This window comes from Carcharhinus amblyrhynchos, chromosome 3, assembly GCF_965287045.1.
Source record: "Carcharhinus amblyrhynchos chromosome 3, sCarAmb.v2.hapA, whole genome shotgun sequence".
Classification (NCBI taxonomy): Eukaryota; Metazoa; Chordata; class Chondrichthyes; order Carcharhiniformes; family Carcharhinidae; genus Carcharhinus; species Carcharhinus amblyrhynchos.
The window spans coordinates 141010041-141033640 of NC_137326.1; the positions used below are offsets into that span (position 1 = coordinate 141010041).

Below are 23600 nucleotides of genomic sequence, written 5' to 3' on the forward strand. Positions count from 1 at the left end.
TCTGCATGTGGTATTCACTGGCATACCTGAGAACTTGCACAATCGGTGGTTATCACAATGACTGGAGTTCATTATTAGCCCCGGTTATGTAATTTTAACTGAATAAGCTCCTTTAACATTTGTTTTTATTGCACTGCCACTTTAATGCTAGTTTAATGCTAGTTAATTGGACTGCAGTGCTTGAAGGTGGCAGCTCATTGCCTCCAGTTGGGTAATAAATGCTGCTCTGCTAATGAGACCGACATCCCATGAAAATTTTTTTAAAAACGGCTGGTTACTTGAATTTCAAAAATGCATAAGAAGTTATCGCCACTGGTTGTTAGTTGTAGAATTACGAGCTATAATCCAGAGATGAGGGGGTTAGCCTATGAAGAGAGACTAAATAGACTGGGTCTGTACTCGTTGGAGTTTAGAAGGATGAGGGGGGATCTTATAGAGACGTATAAGATAATGAAGGGGATGGATAGGGTAGAGGTAGAGAGATTCTTCCTGCTTAGAAAGGATAGCAAGACTAGGGGGCACAGCCTCAAGATAAGGGGGGGGGCAGTTTAGATCGGAGTTGAGGAGGAACTTCTTCACTCAAAGGGTGGTGAATCTCTGGAATTCTCTGCCCGTTGAAGTGGTGGAGGCTGCCTCGCTAAATATATTTAAGTCACGGGTGGATAGGTTTTTGACAGACAAGGGGATTAAGGATTATGGAGAGAAAGCGGGAAAGTGGAACTGACCCACTTCAGATCAGCCATGATCTTATTGAATGGCGGGGCAGGCTCGAAGGGCTAGATGGCCTACTCTTCCTATTTCTTATGTTCTATATATTTGTAATGTTTAACTTTTTGAATAAAGGTAAAGATGACTTGCGGTTGTCCCCTTCATCAATGGAGTTTAACAGCACGCTCTTTGCCAATTTATCTAACTTGTCCCAAGCTGTCTTTGATCAGTTTATAAAGAGGTTGTGTGAATACCTGCAGGTGATGCACTGGAACAGATACCAGGTGTGAAGAAACTGGTTTTCTCCTGTAATAACATTGGAGGCAGCTTCAAGGACGTAGCTGTCCATTTATTGACCTTCAAACAGCTCCAAGTGTTCGATGTCCATCAGTGCTCATTGACTGAAGAAGATCTTTCTGCTCTTAGTGAGTAAAGTTCCATTCTGTTATTATTTTTAACCCTAGAGAAACCCAATGCTCCTTCAAGAGAAAAGATGCATGTGTTCTGAGGACTGAGAATTTGTGTTCAGCAAGAAAAGTAATAGCAGAACATCTTTCCTCTTTTATTTCCATGTCTATATTATTGACTCTTGGGTGGGGAGTTGCACTTGTAGTCTCAGATGGAGTCCAGAATGAGGCACCATAGTTTGAGGATAAGGAGTAAACCTTTTAGAACTGAGGTGAGAAGAAATTTCTTCACCCAGAGGGGGGTGAATGTGTGGAATTCACTACTGCAAGAAGTAGTTGAGGCCAAAATGTTGTGAATTCAAGAAGAAATTAGAGAAAGCTCTTAGGGCTAAAGGGATCAAGGGATTTAGAGGAAAGGGTGGTGGGGGGGGGTCCTCAGGATATTGAATTGGATGATCAGCCATGATTGAAATGAATGGTGGAGCAGGCTCGAAGGGCCAAATGGCCTACTTCTGCTAATTTCTGTATTTCCCCACACAGAAAACACTAACTCAGCTCAACATCTCTGCCCTCATATCCTTTTCTTCTTTCATTTTTAGTTCCATTGCTCTCAGCACTTTGTTGAATTTCACTCAAATACAAAAATCTTTCATGTCTTTCTCATTGGTCCCACTTTTGGAATCAAATGAAATTTAAGAACCCCCTTTGCTTATTGATGAAATCTTCGCCAGCTGTAAAAGCTGTTCCCTTGCTTGAAAAAAAATTAAATCCCCCTCTATCTCCTAATACAAATTTCTAAACTATTTATTTATGTGCATCTCCAAGTTCTTAGCTTCATTAAAAATGCACATATTTAGCACCTTCAACTCTTTCAGTCAGCTAACCTCATGCCAGCTTAATTAGATAATTCACACACGTGCGTGCACATGTGCACAGTCACATTTGCCTGTGCACGCACAGTTGCTGGCACATGCACGCACTCGCATTCAATCCCATTCACGCACATGCACTTGCGCGCGCAGACTTGCGCTTTCGCATAGCCACGCTTGCACGTGCACACGCGAATAACCAAATATTCCCCAAAAATTCATTCTCATACCATTGAACATTTATTGAGGGAATTCTGATTGATCTAAAGAGGGCGATCATGAAACTACCCAAAAAATAGATAACGTGGCAATAATATTGTTCTGGGCTCAATTAGCTGTAATTCTAAATCTGAGGAGAAAAAAAACCTGAACTGGTGTAAACTCCCTATTTGATCAGACCTACAAATCAATACCCTCCAGGCAACATTTCCTCTTGGGTGTTTAATTCTAAAAATGCAGCAATACTGCCAAGACAAAGCAGTTGTCACTTTAATAAAATTATACCACACCACCTCAAACTCACTCCTATCCATGAAAATCTGAGAACCTGAAGACTCTGTTCTCAGCCTGAGAATTTCCTGACTCAGAAAATTACAGCACAGGAACAGGCCCTTTGGCCCTCCAAGTCTGAATTGACCATGCTGTCCGACTGAACTACCCTTATCCTTCCCCTTCCGGGGGCCATATCCCTCTATTCCCAAACTTCACCTCTTCCCGTCCCAAGGCTGGGTTTTCACCTGGCTGATGATTTAAGGGATTCAAATCTTCATTCTTGATCTGAAGAAGCAGCTGTCATTTTAATTATTGCTGTTTTTTTTTGCTTGCAGCCCAGATCATCCCCTTGCTATCCAGTCTACAAGTGCTGAATTTTGCCTTGAATAAGAGTTTAGGAAGTTCAGTACGGCACCTGATTTCTCGACTGCGTTTTTTACCAAGATTGAAAAGTTTTGTTGCCAACAATTGTAATTTAACCAAAGAATCCATTGTGGAATTCGGTGAGTGAATTGTTTTCTTCATTCAAAAAGTCTCTTCTTTTTTTCCCAAACTTTTGATGTTTTATTCAGATCAGAAAAGAACCAGAGGGGGTGAGAAATGGTTCATTTAAGAAAGGAACTGGCAGCATGAGATGCTCTGGATCAGCTGATCTTTGTCAGTGGAAGGATGGGAGCTTGGCCACGATTCCCTTTGTATTTGTGACAGAATATGTGACAGAATCTTTATAGTACAGAAGAAGGTCATTCAGTCCATCAAGTTTGCACTGACTCACCTGAAAGAGTATTCAATTTAATCCTCCTCTCCTGTCTAACCCACAACTTTACATAGAATCATAGAAACCCTACAGTAGAGAAAGAGGCCATTCGGCCCATCGAGTCTGCACCGACCAAAATCCCACCCAGGTCCTACCTCCCTGTCCCTACATATTTACTCACTAATCCCTCTAACCTACGCATCTCAGGACACTGGGGCAATTTTAGCACGGCCAATCAACCTAACCTGCACATCTTTGGACTTTACATATTATTTATTTTCAGATAGCAATCCAATTCCCATTACATTACCTTGATTTAATTTAAATTTATTATTGTCACATGTATTAACGTACAATGAAAAGTATTGTTTCTTATGTTCATAGGAAAGAAAGAGTGCAGAATATAGTGTTATAGTCACAGCTAGGGTGTTGGGAAAAATCAACTTAAGGCAAAGTAAGTCCATTCAAAAGTCTGACGGCAGCAGGGAAGAAGCTGTTCTTGAGTTGGTTGGTACGTGACCTCAGACTTTTGTATCTTTTTCCCGATGAAAGAAGGTGGAAGAGAGAATGTCTGGGATCCATGACATGCTTAATCCTGCTGGCTGCTTTTCCCCAAGGCAGCGGGAAGTGTAGATAGAATCAATGGATGGGAGGCTGGTTTGCGTGATGGATTGGGCTACATTCACAACCTCTTGTAGTTACTTGCGGTCTCGGGCAGAGCAGGAGCCCATACCAAGCTGTGATACAACCAGAAAGAATGCTTTCTATGGTGCATCTGTAAAAGTTGGTGAGAGTCATAGCTGACATGCCAAATTTCCTTCTTGAGAAAGTAGAGGCGTTGGTGGGCTGACAGTATAGTGTCAGTATGGGGGAACCAGGACAGGTTGTTGGTGATCTGGACACCTAAAAACTTGAAGCTTTCAACATTTCTATTTCATCCCTGTTGATGTAGACAGGGGCATGTTCTCCTTTACACTTCCTGAAGTCAATGACAATCTCCTTTGTTTTGTTGACATTTGAGGGAGAGATTATTGTTGCCGCACCAGTTCACCAGATTCTCTAACTCATTCCTGTACTCTGTCTTGTCATTGTTTGAGATCCGACCCACCGCGCTAACCCTAGTCCTAACCTTGATTGAACCTGCCTCCACCACCCTCTTGGGAAGTTTTTCCAGACTCCAACCACCTCTGGGTGAAAACATTTTTCCTCGTGAATCTCCTCCTTTCCCCCATTATCTTCAAATCTGTGTCCCCTAGTTCTTGACGTGTGTTTCTTAACTACCCCCTAAAATAACTGAACCAGCCACTCAGTTCAAGGGCAATTAGGAATGGGCTATGAAAGTTTGCCCAGCCTGCAATTATGCGACCAGAGCAAGTTTGAGAGAGAGAGATTTGTGCTGAGGGTAAGGCAGCAAGTGTTTGCCTATTTATTTATCCGTTAACTTTTTTTTTACTGGGAAAACTGTGCAGGTGCCTGATGCCAGCCAGTGGTGAACAGGAGCTATGAAGAGCGGGCCACTTCATACAGCAGCAGCATTGAGAGCGGGCACGGAGTGAGAGGGAGCAGAGTGAAGGCTGAAGGGCTTTGGCTCAACGGGATTTGGCGAAAACAGGCAGAGGCAGGGCAGGTTGTGTTCTTCATTCTTCTAGTAATTTACAGAAAGGGGTAATTATGAGTGAGAGGCCAGTTTGTTGCTTTCAGTGTTGGATGTGGGAGTTCATGGAGACACCTAGTCTCCCAGATCTCCATATCTGTGCCAGGTGCGTGGAACTGCAGCTCCTGAGGGACCGTGTTAGGGAGCTGGAGCTACGGCTCGATGACCTTAGTCTAGTCAGGGAGAATGAGAAATTAATAGATAAAAGTTACAGGAAGGTAGTCACAACGGGGCCTCGGGAGGAAGACGCATGGGTCACGGTTAGGAAGGGTAAGGGTCATGTACCAGAGAGTATCCCGGTGGCTGTCCCCCTTAACAGTAACGAACATAGAACATTACAGCGCAGTACAGGCCCTTTGGCCCTCGATGTTATGCAGACCAGTGGAACCAATCTAATGACCCTCTAACCTAAACTATTCCAATGTTATCCATATGCCTATCCACTCACCATTTGAAAGCCCTTAAAGTTGGCGAGTCCACAACTGCTGCAGGCAGGGCATTCCACGCCCTTACTACCCTCTGAATAAAGAACCTACCTCTGACATCCGTCCTATAATTACCACCCCTTAATTTAAAGCTATGTCCCCTCATGTTAGCCATCACCATCCGAGGAAAAAGGCTCTCACTGTCCACTTTATCTAATCCTCTGATCATCTTGTATGCCTCAATTAGGTCACCTCTTAAACTTCTCTCTAATGAAAATAACGTCAAGTCCCTCAGCCTTTCCTCATAAGACCTTCCCACCATACCAGGCAACATCCTGGTAAACCTCCTCTGCACCCTTTCCAATGCCTCCACATCTTTCTTATAATGCGGCAACCAGAACTGTACGCAATACTCCAAGTGCGGCCACACCAGAGTTTTGTACAGTTGCAACATGACCTCACAGCTCCGAAATTCAATCCCTCTACCAATAAAAGCCAACACACCGTACGCCTTCTTAACAACCTTATCAACCTGGGTGCCAACTTTCAGGGATCTATGCACATGTACCCCGAGATCTCTCTGCTCGTCGACACTACCAAGAGTCCTTCCATTAGCCCTTTATTCTGTACTCCTGTTACTCTTACCAGAGTGAATCACCTCACGCTTTTCCGTATTAAACTCCATCTGTCACCTCTCAGCCCAGCTCTGCAGCTTATCTATGTCCCTCTGCAAACTGTAACATCCATCCTCACTGTCTACAACTCCTCCAACTTTGGTGTCGTCAGCAAATTTACTAACCCATCCTTCTACACCCTCATCTAGGTCATTTATAAAAATGACAAACAGCAGTGGCCCCAAAACAGATCCCTGCGGCACACCCCTTGTAACTGAACTCCAGGTTGAATATTTCCCATCAACCATCACCCTCTGTCTTCTATCAGCTAGCCAATTCCTGATCCAAACTGCTAAATCACCCTCAATCCCATGCATCTGCATTTTCTGCAGTAGCCTACCATGGGGAACCTTATTAAATGCTTTGCTAAAATCCATATACACCACGTCAACTGCTTTACCCTTATCCACCTCTTTGGTCACCTTCTCAAAGAACTCGATAAGGTTTTTGAGGCATGATCTACCCTTCACAAAACCGTGTTGACTATCCCTAATCAAATTATTTCTTTCTAGATCATTATAAATCCTACCTCTAACAATCCTTTCCAAAACTTTGCCCACCACAGAAGTAAGGCTCACCGGTCTATAATTCCCAGGATGGTCTCTACTCCCCTCCTTAAACAAGGGGACAACATTTGCCATCCTCCAGTCTTCCGGCACTATACCTGTAGCCAATGACGACATAAAGATCAAAACCAAAGGCTCTGCAATTTCATAAGAACATAAGAAATAGGAGCAGGAGTAGGCCATCTAGCCCTTCGAGCCTGCCACACCATTCAATAAGATCATGGCTGATCTGTCGTGGCTCAGTTCCACATTCCCGCCCTCTCCCCATAACCCTTAATCCCCTCGCTTATCAAAATCCGATCAACCCGCGTCTTAAAAATATTTAGCAAGGCAGCCTCCACCACTTCAACGGGCAGAGAATTCCAGAGATTCACCACCCTTTGAGTGAAGAAGTTCTTCCTCAACTCCGTTCTAAACCGCCCTCCCCTTTATCTTGAGGCTGTGCCCTCTAGTCCTACTGTCCTTTCTGAGTGGGAAGAGTCTCTCCACCTCTATCCTATCCATCCCATTCATCATCTTATACGTATCAATGAGATCTCCCCTCATTCTTCTAAACTCTAACGAGTACAAGCCTAGTTTATTCAGCCTCTCCTCATAGCTCAACCCCCTCAACTCCAGCATCAGCCTAGTAAACCTCCTCTGTACTCCCTCCAAAGCCAAAATATCCTTGCGTAAGTACGGCGCCCAAAACTGCACACAGTACTCCAGCTGCGGCCTCACCAATGCCCTATACAGCTGCAGCAAGACCTCCCTACTTTTATATTCAGTCCCCCTCGCGATGAAGGCCAGCATCCCATTCGCCTTCCTGACCACCTGCTGCACCTGCAAGCTGGGTTTTTGTGACTCATGCACAAGTACCCCGAGGTCCCTCTGCACCGTCGCCTGCTGCAGTTTTTCTCCACGTAAGTAATAATCCTTCCTACCATTATTCCTACCAAAGTGAACCACCTCGCACTTGCCAACATTAAATTCCATTTGCCAGTTCCTGGCCCATTCGTCCAGCCTATCTAGATCCTTCTGCAGACTCTCCACACCCTCTGCGCAATTTGCCGTTCCACCAATCTTGGTGTCATCAGCAAATTTCGACACCATACACTCGGTTCCCTCCTCCAGATCATCTATATAAATGGTAGATAGCTGAGGCCCCAGCACCGACCCCTGGGGCACTCCACTAGTCACCAACTGCCAATCCGAATAGCACCCATTGACTCCCACTCTCTGACTCCTATTTGACAACCAATCCTCTATCCACGCTAACACCCTACCCCCAACTCCATGTCCCCTGACCTTCTGCAATAACCTCTTGTGAGGTACCTTGTCAAACGCCTTCTGAAGATCAAGAAAGACCACATCCACCGGCTCTCCTCTATCCACCGCCCTAGACACATCCTCATAGAACTCCAGTAAATCCTCCCTAGCCTCCCAGAGAATCCTAGGGTAAATCCCATCCAGCCCAGGGGACTTATCTATTTTCATACTGTCAAGAATTGCCAACACCTCCTCCTTATGTACCTCAATCCTGTCTAGTCTAAAAGCCTGTATCTCAGTATTCTCGACTACATTGACTTTTCCTGCATGAATACTGATGAAAAATATTCATTTAGTGCCTCTCCTATCTCTTCAGGCTCCACACATAACTTCCCACTACTGTCCCTGACTGGCCCTAATCTTAGAACACAGAACACTACAGCACAAACAGGCCCTTCAGCCCACAAGTTGCGCCGATCACATCTATACCTACTAAGCCATAGACCTATCTATAACCCCCAATCCCATTAGATCCCATATACTCATCCAGAAGTCTTTTAAGACCCCAGCGAGTTCGCCTCCGCCACCACTGACGGCAGCCGATTCCATTCACTCACCACCCTCTGAGTGAAAAACTTACCCCTAACATCTCCTCTGTACCTGCTCCCCAACACCTTAAATCTGTGTCCTCTCGTAGCGACCATTTCAGCCCTGGGAAATAGCCTCTGAGAATCCACCCTATCTATTCCTCTCAACATTTTATAAACCTCTATCAGGTCGCCTTTCAACCTTCGTCTCTCCACAGAGAAGAGACCTAGCTCCCTCAACCTGTCTTCATAAGTCATGCCTCCCAATCCAGGCAACATCCTTGTAAATCTCCTCTGCACCCTCTCAATAGCTTCCACGTCCTTCCTGTAGTAAGGCGACCAGAACTGCGCACAGTACTCCAAGTGGGGTCTGACAAGGGTCTTATAAAGTTGCAGCATTATCTCCCGACTCCTAAACGCAATCCCTCGATTAATGAAGGCCAGTACACCATACGCCTTCTTGACCACATCCTCCACCTGCGAGGCTGATTTAAGAGTCCTATGGACCCGGACCCCAAGATCCTTCTGCTCTTCAACACAGCTAAGGTTCATACCCTTGATACTGTATTCCTTCATCCCATTGGTCCTGCCAAAATGGACCACTACACATTTATCCGCGTTGAAGTCCGTCTGCCACTTCTCCGCCCAGTCTTGCATCCTATCTGTGTCACGCTGCAACTTCTGACATCCCTCCAGACCATCCACAACACCATCAACCTTCGTATTGTCGGCAAACTTACTAACCCATCCCTCCACTTCCTCATCCAGGTCATTTATGAAAATGACAAACAGCATTATAGGACCCTTGTCAGACCCCACTTGGAGTACTGTGCGCAGTTCTGGTCGCCTCACTACAGGAAGGACGTAGAAGCTATTGAGAGGGTGCAGAGGAGATTTACAAGGATGTTGCCTGGATTGGGAGGCATGCCTTATGAAGATAGGTTGAGGGAGCTGGGACTCTTCTCCCTGGAGAGACGAAGGTTGAGAGGCGACCTGATAGAGGTTTATAAGATGTTGAGAGGAATAGATAGGGTGGATTCTCAAAGGCTATTTCCCTGGGCTGAAATGGTCGCTACGAGAGGACACAGATTTAAGGTGCAGGGAAGCAAGTACAGAGGAGATGTCGGGGTAAGTTTTTCACTCAGAGGGTGGTGAGTGAATGGAATTGGCTGCTGTTGGTGGTGGTGGAGGCGAACTCGCTGGGGTCTTTTAAAAGACTTCTGGATGAGTATATGGGATCTAATAGGATGGGGGTTATAGATAGGTCTATGGCTTAGTAGGTATAGAAGTGATTGGCGCAACTAGTGGGCCAAAGGGCCTGTTTGTGCTGTAGTGTTCTATGTTCAAGGGTCCTAGAACAGATCCCTGCTGCACTCCACTGGTGACCAACCTCCATGCAGAAAAAGACCCATCCACAACCAATCTCTGCCTTCTGCAGGCAAGCCAGTTCTGGATCCACAAGGCCAAAGCCCCCTGGATCCCATGCCCTCTCACCTTCTCAAGAAGTCTTGCGTGGGGGACCTTATCAAATGCCTTGCTGCAGTCCATGTAAACCACGTCCACCGCTCTTCCTTCGTCAATGCGTTCAGTCATATTCTCAAAGAACTCAACTAGGCTCGTAAGGCACAACCTGCCCTTGACAAAACCATGTTGACTATTTCTGATCATTCTAAACTTCTCCAAATGCTCATAAATCTTGTCCCTCAGAATCTTCTCCATCAACTTACCAACCACTGAGGTCAGGCTCACCGGTCGGTAATTTCCCGGGCTATCCCTGTTCCCTTTCTTGAAAATAGGAACCACATCCGCAATCCTCCGGAACATCTCCCGTCTCCATCGACGATGCAAAGATCATCGCCAGGGGGTCCGCAATCTCTTCCTTCACCTCCCACAGTAACCTGGGGTACATCCCATCCAGTTCCGGTGACTTGTCTATCTTGATAAGAGTTTAAAAGTTCCAACACTTCCTCTTTCTTAACATCCACATACTCAATCTTTTCAGTCTGCCGCAAACCTGTAGTACAACCTCCCAGATCACTTTCCACCGTGAATACCGAGGCAAAGTACTCATTAAGCACCTCTGCCATTTCTTCCGGTAAGATAAGAGAGGGGATTAAGGGTTATGGGGAGAGGGCGGGAAAGTGGAACTGAGCCACGACAGATCAGCCACGACAGATCAGCCATGATCTTATTGAATGGCGGGGCAGGCTCGAAGGGCCAGATGGCCTACTCCTGCTCCTATTTCTTATGTTCTTATGTTCTTATGTTCACACAAACTTTTCCCCCTTCACCTTTTATAGGTCCTATCCCTTCTCTTCTCATCCTTTTACTCTTCACATATTTGTAGAACGCCTTGGGATTCTCCTCAGTCTTACCCGCCAAGGCCTTCTCATGACCCCTTCTGGCTCTCCTAATTTCCTTTTTAAGCTCCTTTCTACAAGCCTTATACTCCTCTAGATCCTTACCATCTCCTAGCTCTCTGAACCTTTTATACGTCTTTCTTTTCTTCCTGACTAGGTTCACCACAACCTTCGTGCACCACGGTTCCCGCGACCTACCAAAACCTTCCTGTCTCATCGGAATGTTATCGTGCAGAGCTCCAGTCAAACATTCCTTGAAAATCCGCCACCTTCCTTCAGTACTTTTCCCCAAGAACAACACCTTCCAGTTTATTCGTCCAATTGAGTTAAGAAGGGCTAAAAGAGGACATGAGAAGACTTTGGCTGATAGGATTAAGGAGAATCCTAAGGCGTTCTATAGATATGTTAAGAACAGAAGGTTGGTTAGGGCAAGATTAGGGCCAGTTACAGACAGCAGAGGGAAGTTGTGTGTGGAACCGGAGGAAATTGGAGAGGCATTGAACCAATATTTCTCTTCGGTGTTCACGCAGGGGGACATAAATGTAGCTGAGGAGAACACTGGGTTACAGGGGTGTAAACTGGACAGTATTGCAGTTGATAGGGGGGATGTGCTGGATATTCTTGAGGGTTTGAAAATAGATAAGTCCTGTGGGCCGGACGGGATTTATCCTAGGATTCTCTGGGAGGCAAGAGAGGCGATTGCAGAGCCTCTGGCTCTGATCTTCAGGTCGTCGTTGGTCTCAGGTATAGTACCGGAAGATTGGAGGATAGCGAATGTTGTCCCATTGTTTAAGAAGGGGAACAGAGACTTTGCCGGGAATTATAGACCGGTGAGTCTTACTTCTGTTGTGGGCAAGGTTTTAGAAAAAATTATTAGGGATAGGATTTATAGTTATTTGGAGAGTAATGAATTGATTGGAGATAGTCAGCATGGTTTTGTGAAGGGTAGGTCGTGCCTTACTAACCTTATTGAGTTTTTTGAGAAAGTGACCAAAGAGGTGGATGGGGGTAAGGCAGTTGACGTATACATGGATTTTAGTAAGGCGTTTGATAAGGTTCACCATGGAAGGCTTCTGCAGAAAATGCAGATGTATGGGATTGGGGGTAATCTAGGAAATTGGATCAGGAATTGGCTAGCAGATAGGAGACAGAGGGTGGTGGTTGATGGTAAATATTCGTCATGGAGTTCGGTTACAAGTGGTGTGCCTCAGGGATCTGTTTTGGGGCCACTGCTGTTTGTAATTTTTATTAATGATCTGGATGAGGGTATAGTTGGGTGGATTAGTAAATTTGCTGATGACACCAAAGTCGGAGGTGTGGTAGATAGTGAGGAAGGGTGTCATGGTTTGCAGGGAGACTTGGACAGGTTGCAGAGCTGGGCCGAGGGGTGGCGGATGGAGTTTAATACGGAGAAGTGTGAGGTAATTCACTTTGGCAGGAATAACAGATGTGTTGAGTATAGGGCTAACGGGAGGACTTTGAATAGTGTGGATGAGCAGAGGGATCTAGGTGTATGTGTACATCCCTGAAAGTTGGGAATCAAGTAGATAAGGTTGTTAAGAAGGTATACGGTGTCTTGGCGTTTATTGGTAGGGGGATTGAATTTAGGAGTTGCAGCGTCATGTTGCAACGGTACACAACTCTGGTGTGGCCGCACTTGGAGTATTGTGTGCAGTTCTGGTCCCCACATTACAGGAAGGATGTGGAGGCTTTGGAGAGGGTGCAGAGGAGGTTTACCAGGATGTTGCCTGGTATGGAGGGGAGGTCCTATGAGGAGAGACTGAGGGATTTGGGGTTGTTTTCGCTAGAAAGAAGGTGGCTAAGAGGGGATCTTATTGAAACATATAAGATGATTAGACGTTTGGATAGGGTGGACAGTGATAGCCTTTTTCCTCGGATGGAGAAAGCTAGCACGAGGGGGCATAGCTTTAAATTAAGGGGGGGTAGTTATAGGACGGATGTCAGGGGTAGGTTCTTTACCCAGAGGGTGGTGAGGGATTGGAATGCCCTGCCTGCTGCAGTTGTAAACGCGCCTAGTTTGGGGGCGTTTAAGAGATCCGTGGATAGGTTTATGGATGGAAAGGGATTGGCTTAGGTTAGAGGGTCATTGTTTTTTAACCAGTCGGCGCAATATTGTGGGCCGAAGGGCCTGTTCTGCGCTGTAATGTTCTATGTTCTAATTAGCTGCCTGATGTCTTCATATTTCCCCTTACTCCAGATAAACACCTTCCTAGCCTGCCTGACCCTGTCTCTTTCCAATGCTATCGTGAAGGAGATAGAATTATGATCTCCATCCTCGAGATGCTCTCCCACTGAGAGATTTGACACCTGTCCAGGTGCATTAGCCAGCACCAGGTCAAGCACAGCCTCTCCTCTCGTAGGCTTATCCACGTACTGTGTCAGGAAACCCTCCTGAACACACCTAACAAACTCCTCCCCATCCAAACCCCTTACCCTTGGGATATTCCAGTCGATGTTTGGGAAATTGAAGTCTCCCATCACGACAACTCTGTTATTACTACATCTCTCCAGAATCTGTTTCCCTATCTGCACCTCAACTTCCCTGTCACTATTGGGCGGCCTATAGAAAACACCTAGCAAAGATATCGACCCTTTGCTGTTCCTAACTTCCACCCACAGAGACTCCGTAGACAGTCCCTCCACAGCATCCTCCTTCTCTGCAGCCGTGACACTGTCCCTGATCAACAGTGCCACTCCACCACCTCTTTCGTCCCCCTCCCTGTCCTTCCTGAAGCATCTGAATCCCAGCACCTGAAGTACCCAGTCCTGTCCCTGAGACATCCAAGTAATGGCCACCACATCACATTCCCAAGCAGCAATCCACGCTTTAAGCTCATCTACTTTGTTCACTACACTCCTGGCCTTAAAATAGACACACCTCAGACCCTCGGTCTGGACATTTCCGTTCTCCACCACCCGTCTAACCTCCCTGTCATACTGTCTACAGTCCTTCCCTACCCGGGAGCTAACCTCCTCGGTCTCGGTCCCAGTCTCCCCATCACTATTCCCTCCCCCCATCCTTTCTAGTTTAAAGTCCCCCCAGTAGCCCTAGCCAATCTTCCCGCCAAGATATTAGTCCCCCTGTGATTCAAGTGCCACCCGTCTTTACTGTACAGGTCCCACCTGCCCCTAAAGAGGTCCCAATGATCCAGGAACCGGAATCCCTGCCCCCTGCTCCAGTCCCTCAGCCACGCATTCACCCTCCACCTCATTCCATTCCTGCCCTCACTCTCCCGCGGCGCAGGCAGCAATCCTGAGATTACTACCTTCGCTTTCCTCTTCCTCAGCTGCCTACCCAGTTCCCTATAATCCCTTTTCATGACTGCTTCCCTCTTCCTGCCTATGTCAGCAGTACCTATATGAACCACAACCTCCGGTTCCTCCCCCTCCCCTTTCAGGATGTCTGGGACCCGCCCAGAGACATCCCGGATCCCAGCTCCAGGGAGACAAACCACCATCCGCGACTCCCGTCTACGTCCACAAAAACGCCTGTCTGATCCCCTCACTATGGAGTCCCCTATTAGTACTGCCTTGCTGGTCTCTTTTTTAGTTTTTTGAAGTACTGGCTCAGCTCCAGAGAGCTGGCCACTGCTTCCTCCTCCAGATGAGCTGTCCCCCCCAGTGGTACTCAGGCAGGAGTATTTATTTTGTAGGGGGACATCCACCGGCATGCTCTCCATCACCTGAGGTTTCCCCTTCCTAATAGTTACCGACGTGCCTTCTTCCCGTTGCCCTGGTGTGACCACTTGCCGATAGCTCCTATCAGTTATCTCCTCATTCTCTCTAATGAGACAAATGTCCTGAAGCTGCCTTTCCAGTTCCTTTACCAGGTCCCGTAGGGACTGCAGCTCCACACACCGAGCACAGGTATGGATGTGTGGGAGACCAGGAGCATCCAAGACCTCCCACATATTGTATTGGCAACAATATACTGGCCTCACACCCATACTTGCCCTAACCAATCTTTTATTCCTGACATACCTATAGAAAGCTTTAGGGTTTTCCTTGATCCTACCTGCCAAAGTCTTCTCATGTCCTCTTCTAGCTCTTCTTAACTCTCTCTTTAGCTCCTTCCTGTCTAATTTATAACTCTCCAGTGCTCTAACTGAGCCTTCACGCCTCATCTTTACATAAGTCTCCTCTTTCCTCTTCACCAGAGATTCAACTTCCTTAGTACACCACGGTTCCCTCGCTCGACCACTTCCTCCCTGCCTGACAGGTACATATTTATCAAGGACTCGCAGTAGCTGCTCCTTGAAGTCCCAGTGTGGATAGACCTAGAACGAGGAATGTTCCACATACCCTACAAAAAGACAAGTGTAGCTAGGATCCACGTGGGTATCCATTGTTATTCCTTTGATTTGGAGAAAGTGGGATGTATTAAAGGAGAAGTTGTTGAGAGAATGAATTCACCCAGGTGGAGAAGAGTTGTGATGGATGGGAGTTGTTCAGGTCTCTTTTCAACAAAGAAGCAAAGATCTCTCAGGCTGCCTGGTGTGGGATGGAGATGTAGAGAAATTACACACCCATGGTGAATAGGAGGCGGCTAGAGCCTGCCAACTGGAAGCCATCAATATGATGCAGGGCATCAGGAATCCCGGATGTAGGTGGGGAGGGGGAATGGACCAGGGGAGTGAGGATGGAGTCAAGATGAGAGGAAATAAGTTCAGTGGGGCAGGAGCAAGCTGACACAATGGGCCTACCAGGATAGTCCTTTTTGTGAATTTCTCCCCCTCCTGCCACATCCTTATCTGTCACAGCTTATCTTCTGATAGCAGCTTCTCACACCTTTTATTCGCTCTATGGGCTGCCATTAGCAGCCTTTCCCCTGATTTCTGTGACTATGACTCATCTTTCATTCCCTCACCCTGCAATATAAATATCTCCCAATTTCTATACCTTTTACCTTTGACAAAGGGTCGTCTGGACTCGAAACGTCAGCTCTTTTCTCTCTCGGATGCTGCCAGACCTGCTGAGATTTTCCAGCATTTTCTCTTCTGGTTTCAGATTCCAGCATCTGCAGCAGTTTGTTTTTTCTGCCGTTTTCAATGACAGATCTACAAATACACGGAGATTTCTTGTTCTTGCACCTTCGCTGCTCTTTACACTGTCTCTCCACAAACTTCCTGCCATACCGATTCACCTCGCACTTCTCCGCCCAATCTACCAATGTGAACTCTGATGAAGAGTCATCCAGACTCAAAACGTTGGCACTATTCTCTCTCACAGAGGCTGGCAGACCTGCTGAGATTTTCCAGCATATTATTGTTTTTGTTTCAGAATCCAGAATCAGCAGTATTTTGCTTTTATCTCCAATATGTCCATGTCCTTTTGAAGTCCAAGACTATCCTCCCCATTAGTGTCAAAGTTTGCAGATGACACTAAGATGAGTGGTAGAGCAGAGTGTGCAGAGGACACTGAAGGTCTGCAAAGGGATATAGAGTAGGCGAGGGTCTGGCAGATGGAGTACAATGTTGGTAAGTGTGAGGTCATTGATTTTGGTAGGAATAACAGCAGAATGGACCATGTCCAGTCCTATTTCCCAAGAGTAGGTCAAGTTTTGCCCTTTCCCGAGTAGGACCCTCCACATGCTGCCTGAGCAAACTTTCCTGAATGCACTCAACAAAATCCACCCCATCTAAGCCCCTAACACTATGGCAGTCCCAGTCTGTGTTAGGAAAATTAAAATCCCCGAATGTGACAGCCCTGTTACTCCTGCGAGTCTCCCCAGTGTCTCTGCATATTTGTTCTTCTAATTCCTGTTGACTATTCGGGGGCCTATATAACAACCCCAATTACTTAACTTTTTTATTCATTTTTATGGGATATTGCTGGCTGGGCCAGCATTTATTGCCCATTCCTAAATGCCCCCAACATCAGAGGGCATTTGAGACTCAACCACATTGCTGTGGATTTGGAGTCACGTATAGGCCAGACAGAGTAAGGACAGCAGCTTTCCTTCCCTAAAGGACATTAGTGAACCAGATGGGATTTTTTCCAACAATTGACAATGGTTTCATGGTCATCATTGAAGATTCCACCTGCAATCTACACGGTTCTTAAATTGTTGCATTCTCCAGCTTTTGATTTGGAGGCTCGATTAAGTTTGTCGTCTTTGTTGTTGGGAGACTTCATGAAGACAAATAAAAATATCGCATTAAATTTTGCAGCTGACACAATCCCAAATCTGACGGAGCTGGAAACCTTGGATCTGTCCTGGAATAAATGCCTTGGTGGAAATCTTGGAGTACTTTTCCGAATGTTGCAAAGTAACACTCATCTCCAGGTTCTGAAGCTGAGTAGCTGTAATCTGACTGGCCGGGATTTGGCATCCCTTGGTAATCACATTATTGTTCATCCAGAGTTGATGGAAATGTTCCAGACTGGGGTAAATGGTATTGTGTCTAGGAATATGAAGCAAAGACAGGATAGTGGAGTTGAGAAACGGAGCAGATATAGGGGTAATGTGGTAAAACGATTGGCTAAGAGACCAATCATGGTGAATTGTTGTTTTACAGACTGGAGGGAATCTGCGTGAGTTTCCTCCGGATGCTCCGATTTCCTCCCACAGTGCAAAGATGTGCAGATTAGGTGGACTGACCACACTAAATTGCCCCTTAGTGTCAGGGTGACTAACTAAGGTAAATACATGGGGTTATGACGAAAGCACTCGGGTGGGATCGTGGTTGGTGCAGGCTTGATGGACCGAATGGCTTCCTTCTGCACTGTAGGATTCTATGATTCTATCTCAGAGTTTTCATTTTATAATCATGACTTGGCATCACTTCACAGTTTTTTTGCCTCAGTCTTCATGGAGGAGGACACAAATAGTTTGCCGTATGTTAAAGATAGAAGGATGGTAGGAATTGAGGGCCTGAGTGTGATTACTGTCACTAGAGAGGTAGTGCTTGATAGACTAATGGGACTGAAGGTGGACAAGTCCCCAGGACCGGATGGAATGCATCCCAGGGTTCTGAAGGAAATGGCAGAGGTGATAGCGGATGCCTTAGTAATTATTTATCAAAATTCGCTGGACTCCGGGGAAGTGCCGGAAGATTGGAAAACGGCTAATGTTATGCTGCTGTTTAAAAAAGGTAGCAGACAAAAGGCAGGGAATCATAGGCCGGTTAGTTTAACGTCTGTAGTTGGAAAAATGCTAGAATCCGTCATCAAAGAAGAAATCGCGAGGCACCTAGAAAAGAATGGTTTGACTGAGCAGACACAGCACGGATTCGTTAAGGGGAAGTCGTGTTTGACGAATTTATTGGATTTCTATGAAGATGCGACTAGTGCGGTAGACAGGGGGGAACCGGTGGATGTGGTGTTTTTAGATTTCCCAAAGGCGTTTGATAAGGTGCCTCATAAAAGGTTGCTACAGAAGGTTAGGGTGCACGGAGTTGGGGGTAAGGTGTTAGCGTGGATAGAGGATTGGTTGTCTAATAGGAAGCAGAGAGCTGGTATCAATGGGTGCTATTCTGATTGGAGGTTAGTGACTAGAGGAGTGCCGCAGGGATCGGTGCTGGGGCCTCAGCTATTTACCATTTACATAGATGATCTAGAGGAGGGGGCTGAGTGTAGGGTGACAAAATTTGCTGATGACACAAAGGTGAGTGGAAAAGCAAATTGCGTGGAGGATGTGGAAAGTCTGCAGAGGGATCTGGATAGGCTGAGTGAGTGGGTGAGGACCTGGCAGATGGAGTACGATGTTAGCAAGTGTGAGGTTATCCACTTTGGCAGAAATAATAGGAGGAGGGATTATTATTTAAAGGGTGAAAAACTGCAGCATGCAACGGTGCAGAGGGACCTGGGGCTCCTTACCCGAATCGCAAAAACCCAGTCTGCAGGTGCAGCAGATGATCAAGAAGGCAAATGGGATGCTGGCCTTTATAGCGAGGGGAACAGAATATAAAAGCAGGGAGGTCTTGCTGCAACTGTACAGGGCACTGGTGAGGCTGCAGCTGGAGTACTGTGTGCAGTTTTGGTCCCCGTATTTGCGGAAGGATATATTGGCCTTGGAGGGAGTACAGAGGAGGTTCACTAGGCTGATACCGGAGATGAGGGGGTTGGCCAATGAAGAGAGACTAAATAGACTGGGTCTGTACTCATTGGAGTTTAGAAGGATGAGGGGGGATCTTATAGAGACGTATAAGATAATGAAAGGGATGGATAGGGTAGAGGTAGAGAGATTCTTCCCACTTAGAAAGGATAGCAGGACGAGAGGGCACAGCCTCAAGATAAGGGGGTGGCAATTTAGATCAGAGTTGAGGATGAACTTCTTCACTCAAAGGGTGGTGAATCTCTGGAATTCTCTGCCCGTTGAAGTGGTGGAGGCTACCTCGCTGAATATATTTAAGTCACGGGTAGATAGGTTTCTGATAGACAGGGGAATTAAGGATTATAGGGAGAAAGCGGGAAAGTGGAACTGATCCATTTCAGATCAACCATGATCTTATTGAATGGCAGGGCAGGCTCGAGGGGCTAGATGGCCTACTCCTGCTCCTATTTCTTATGTTCTTATGTCACAGTTTGCAGATAATATGAAAGTAGGAATGTAATGAACAGTAAGAATGATCTTGATCATACAGCACTGGGGAAGACCACTTATGTTATATTGTGCCATTTATTACATGATCATTTTGTGTGGTTTGTTTATGTATCTGTGTATCTTGTCTTCTATGTTTCCACGGGCATTAGTTTCCTCATCTAAACTGAATAAAATCTGCTTTCTGATTATAAATAAAGCAGAAAATGCTGGAAAAATTCAGCAGAGTAGATTACTATGAACTCGAAAGGTTAAATCTGTTTCTCTCTCCATAGAATCCATCAGAACTGCTGAGTTTTTCCAATTTTTTTGTTTTTATTTCAGGTTTTCAGCATCTGCAATATTTTGCTTTAATTTCTAGTTGCTTCTCTCTGTGTCCTCGGTCAATGTGTTTGTATTAAATCTCTCTTTCTCAAACACTTTCTTCCAGGAAAATAACAACCGGCCTGAATGGGTTAAGCTTTCTTTTTGAAAAGCAAAGTGAAGTCTTTAGTCTGTGACAATGGGCTGATGTTAAATGTTATCACATTTGTGGTAACCTGTAATTAAAAAGCACAAAGTTTATCCTGCTCAATGCTGAATGAATGAATTTGGCCGTATGAATCATTAACTTGTTAGTGGGAAGTTTACCCTCTGCTGCTGTAAGTGACAGGGTTGTCGATGGTGTCACCTTTTGGCACTGTCACCTTCTCTGTTTCCTTAAAATGGTGAGTCTTTTAAACAATTATCTTCAACTATTCCCAAATTTTGAACAAATTCCAATTATTTCAAAACTTCTTAACACTTGAGATTTTTCTAGTCTGAGATTAATCCAACTCCATTTGTTTCAAAATTCTAATTTGTGCTGAACCATTAAAACTGCCCCTTTCTCAAGGAAAATTATATCCAGATAAAATTCCCACACCTGAGGAGAAATGTCTTCACCCAGAGGGTGGTGAATGTGTGGAATCCATTATTGCAAAATATAGTTGAGGTCAAAATATTCTGATTTCAAGAAGAAATTAGATTTTGCTCTTGGGGCTAAGGGGCGAGAATCGGGATAGTAAATGTGATGATCAACCATGACCAAAATGAATAGCGGAGCAGGCTTGAAGGACTGAATGGCCTCCCTCTGCTTCTAGTTCCTATGCTGCTCAACATTTATTCAAAATTAATTTTTGCACTGAAATCACACCTTGAATCTGAAAACATAAAACACTTGCCTTATTTAAATCTTTTCCATTTTCATCCATTTCATAATCTTCATTGTGAATTCAAAGTGCTGAAACCCCTGTGCAAATTTGTGATCTAGGGAAGAAAACGCACTATCTATATATAATACACACACACATGCACATAGTCACACACAAACATACACATACTTAGTGATCCTAATCCTTCTTTCTGTTAACAGCACAGTTGATGATAAATGCTGTTCCAAAACCCAGAAGGGAACTTTAGGCCTGCTCTAAACTGTATTTTTTGTTTAAAATCACACAAGAATCTGGGGAACTCTTCACTGTCTCCACATTTATCCTCACATGATATAAATTGCAAGTGTTCTACACAGTAAACACAAATTCAGTTAAAAATAGTTAACTGTATATTAATAGCTAGGTCCAAGATATTTAAATTTATCCAGTTCCAAACCCTGTTTTCCTCACCTCAGAGCTAAACCTCTCCAAACAAGATTCCATCAGCTTTAAACTATAAGGAAAATCCAGACATAGTTATCATTACTAGGCACCTAGATCTGTTGGGGTTGCTTCTGTCTTCGAATAAGGACAATTGTTTCCTCGAAACAGGCTTTCTCCAGACTGAACTTGGTGGAAGTTAGCACAGTTCACCGGCAGATTGGCAGCAGTATAGGCGGGGTGTGGACCTAAACACGGAATGCTCCAGTCTTCCAGCTGTCACAAAAAGTGACAGAGTGATGGAAGATTGCAGTGTGGAGTTCACCCAAAAGACTAGCGCAATCTAAGGATTTCTACTTTCTGTCTGCCTCCCTCCCTCCCCCTATTGAATAAAGATGTTATATTAGCATTTCTCCAATTCACTGGAACCTTTCCTGCAGTGTTGTGGGTATGCCGGCGTTGGACTGGTGTAAACACAGTAAAAAGTCTGACAACACCAGGTTTTAGTCCAACCTATTTATTTGATAATACACTCGCAAGCTTTCGGGTTAGCCCCTTCGTCAGGGGCTAACCCGAAAGCTTGCGAGTATACTATCAAATAAATAGGTTGGACTAAAACCTGGTGTTGTCAGACTTTTTACGACCTTTCCTGCATCCAGGGAACATTGGAATATTATGACCAATGGATCCACTGTCTCTGCTGCCAATTCCTTTAATACCTGAGGAATTAGGGTAGTGGGCCTTGTTATAGAGACATAGAGGTTTATAGCATGGAACAGGCCTTTCGGCCCAACTTGTTCATGCCACCCTTTTTTTAAACCCCTAAGCTACCTGTCTCTACTACTACCTCTGGCAGCTTGTTCCAAACACTCACCACCCTCTTTGTGAAAAAATTGTCCCTCTGGACCCTTTGCATCTCTCTCCTCTCACCTTAAACCTATGCCCTCTAGTTTTAGACTCCCCTATGTTTTGGAAAAGTTATTGACTATCTGTGCCCCTCATTATTTTGTAGATCTCTGTAAGATCACCCCTAAGCCACCTCCACTCCAGAGGAAAAATGTCCCAGTCTATCCAGCCTCTCCTTATGAGTCAAATCATCAAATGCCGGTAGCATCCTAATCAATCTTTTCTGCACTCTTTCTAGTTTAATAATATCATTTCTATAATAGGTGAGTATGGGTTTATCAATGTCTTGTACAACATCAACAAGACGTCCCAACTCCTGTGTTCAATGTTCTGACCAATGAAACCAAGCATGCCGAATGTTGCCTTCACCGTATTGTCTATCTGTGATTGCGTTTTCAAGGAGCTATGTTCTCTTTGTTCTATAGCTCTCTTCAACGCCCTACCATTAACTGAGTAAGTCCGGCCCTGGTTTGAACGACCAAAATGCATCACCTCGCATTTATCTAAATTAAACTCCATCTGCCATTCGTCAGCCCACTGGCCCAATTGATCACGATCCCGTTGCAATTGGAGATAACTTTCTTCACTGTCCACTATGCCACCAATCTTGGTGTCATCTGCAAACTTACTAACCATGCCTCCTATATTCTCATCCAAACCATTAATATAAATGACAAATAACAGTGGACCCAGCACCGATACCTGAGGCACACCACTGGTCACAGGCCTCCAGTTTGAAAAACAATTCTCTACAGCCAACCTCTGGCTTCTGTCACCAAGCCAATTTTGCATCCAATTGGCTACCTCACCTTGGATCCAGTGAGATTTAACCTTGTGCAATAACCTACCATTCGGTACCTTGTCAAAGGCCTTGCTTAAGTTCATGTAGACAACATCAACTGCACTGCCCTCCCATCATCGACCTTCTTAGTCCCCCTTCAAAAAACTCAATCAAATTTGTGAGACATGATTCTCCACTCCCAAACCCTAATCAGTCCTTGCCTCTCTAAATGCTGTAGGTCCTGTGTCTCAAATACCTTCCAACAACATACCCAGCACAGAAGTGAGGCTCACCGGCCTGTAGTTCCCAGGCTTTTCCCTGCAGCCCTTTTGAAACAAAGGCATAACATTTGCCACCCTCCAATCTTCAGGCACCTCGCCTGTGACTATCAATGATTCAAGTATCTCAGTTAGGGTATCTGCAATTTCCTCCCTAGCCTCCCAAATGTCCTGGGATACACTTCTTCAGGTCCAAGGCATTTATCAACTTTGATGTGCTTTAAGACTTCCAGCACCATCTCCTCTGTAATATGTACTCTCCTCAAGACATTGCTGTTTATTTCCTCAAGTTCCCTAACATCCATACTTCTCTCAACAGTAAATACTAATGAGAAATGTTCATTTAGGATCTCACCCATCTCTTGTGGATCCACACACAGATGACCTTGTTGATCCTTAAGAGGCCCTACTTTCTCCCTTGTTACTCTTTTGCCCTTTATATTTTTGTAGAAGCTCTTTGGATTCTCCTTTGCCTTATCTGCTAAAACAATCTCATGTCCCCTTGTTGTAAAATGACATTCATACATTTCTGTTCCTTCCTCTTATTTTCTGCTAACAATCTGCCTCATCACTAATCTGCACTCCTAGCTGTTCATATTCCCTCAGCAGAACCTCTTCCCTACTTCTACCTATGTCATTTGTACCCATGGATATCACAACAACGGGATTTTTGCCCTCCCACTCCAAGTCCCTTTGCAGCCCAGATGCGATA

General features: G+C 45.2%; 1 protein-coding gene across 4 annotated transcripts in view; it reads left to right on the forward strand.

Annotated features, from left to right (window-relative positions):
* The window catches only part of lrrc31 (leucine rich repeat containing 31), a 113148-nt gene that overhangs the window by 79042 nt on the left and 10506 nt on the right, over window positions 1-23600 (forward strand). For 3 of the 4 annotated variants that reach the window (XM_080186153.1, XM_080186152.1, XM_080186154.1), the window contains 3 exons: window positions 969-1133; window positions 2812-2979; window positions 16939-17106. In XM_080186153.1, coding sequence (XP_080042279.1) covers window positions 969-1133; window positions 2812-2979; window positions 16939-17106 — 501 coding nt within the window. The remainder of the gene's footprint in view (window positions 1-968; window positions 1134-2811; window positions 2980-16938; window positions 17107-23600) is intronic. The other variant, XM_080186155.1, reaches the window with a different exon arrangement.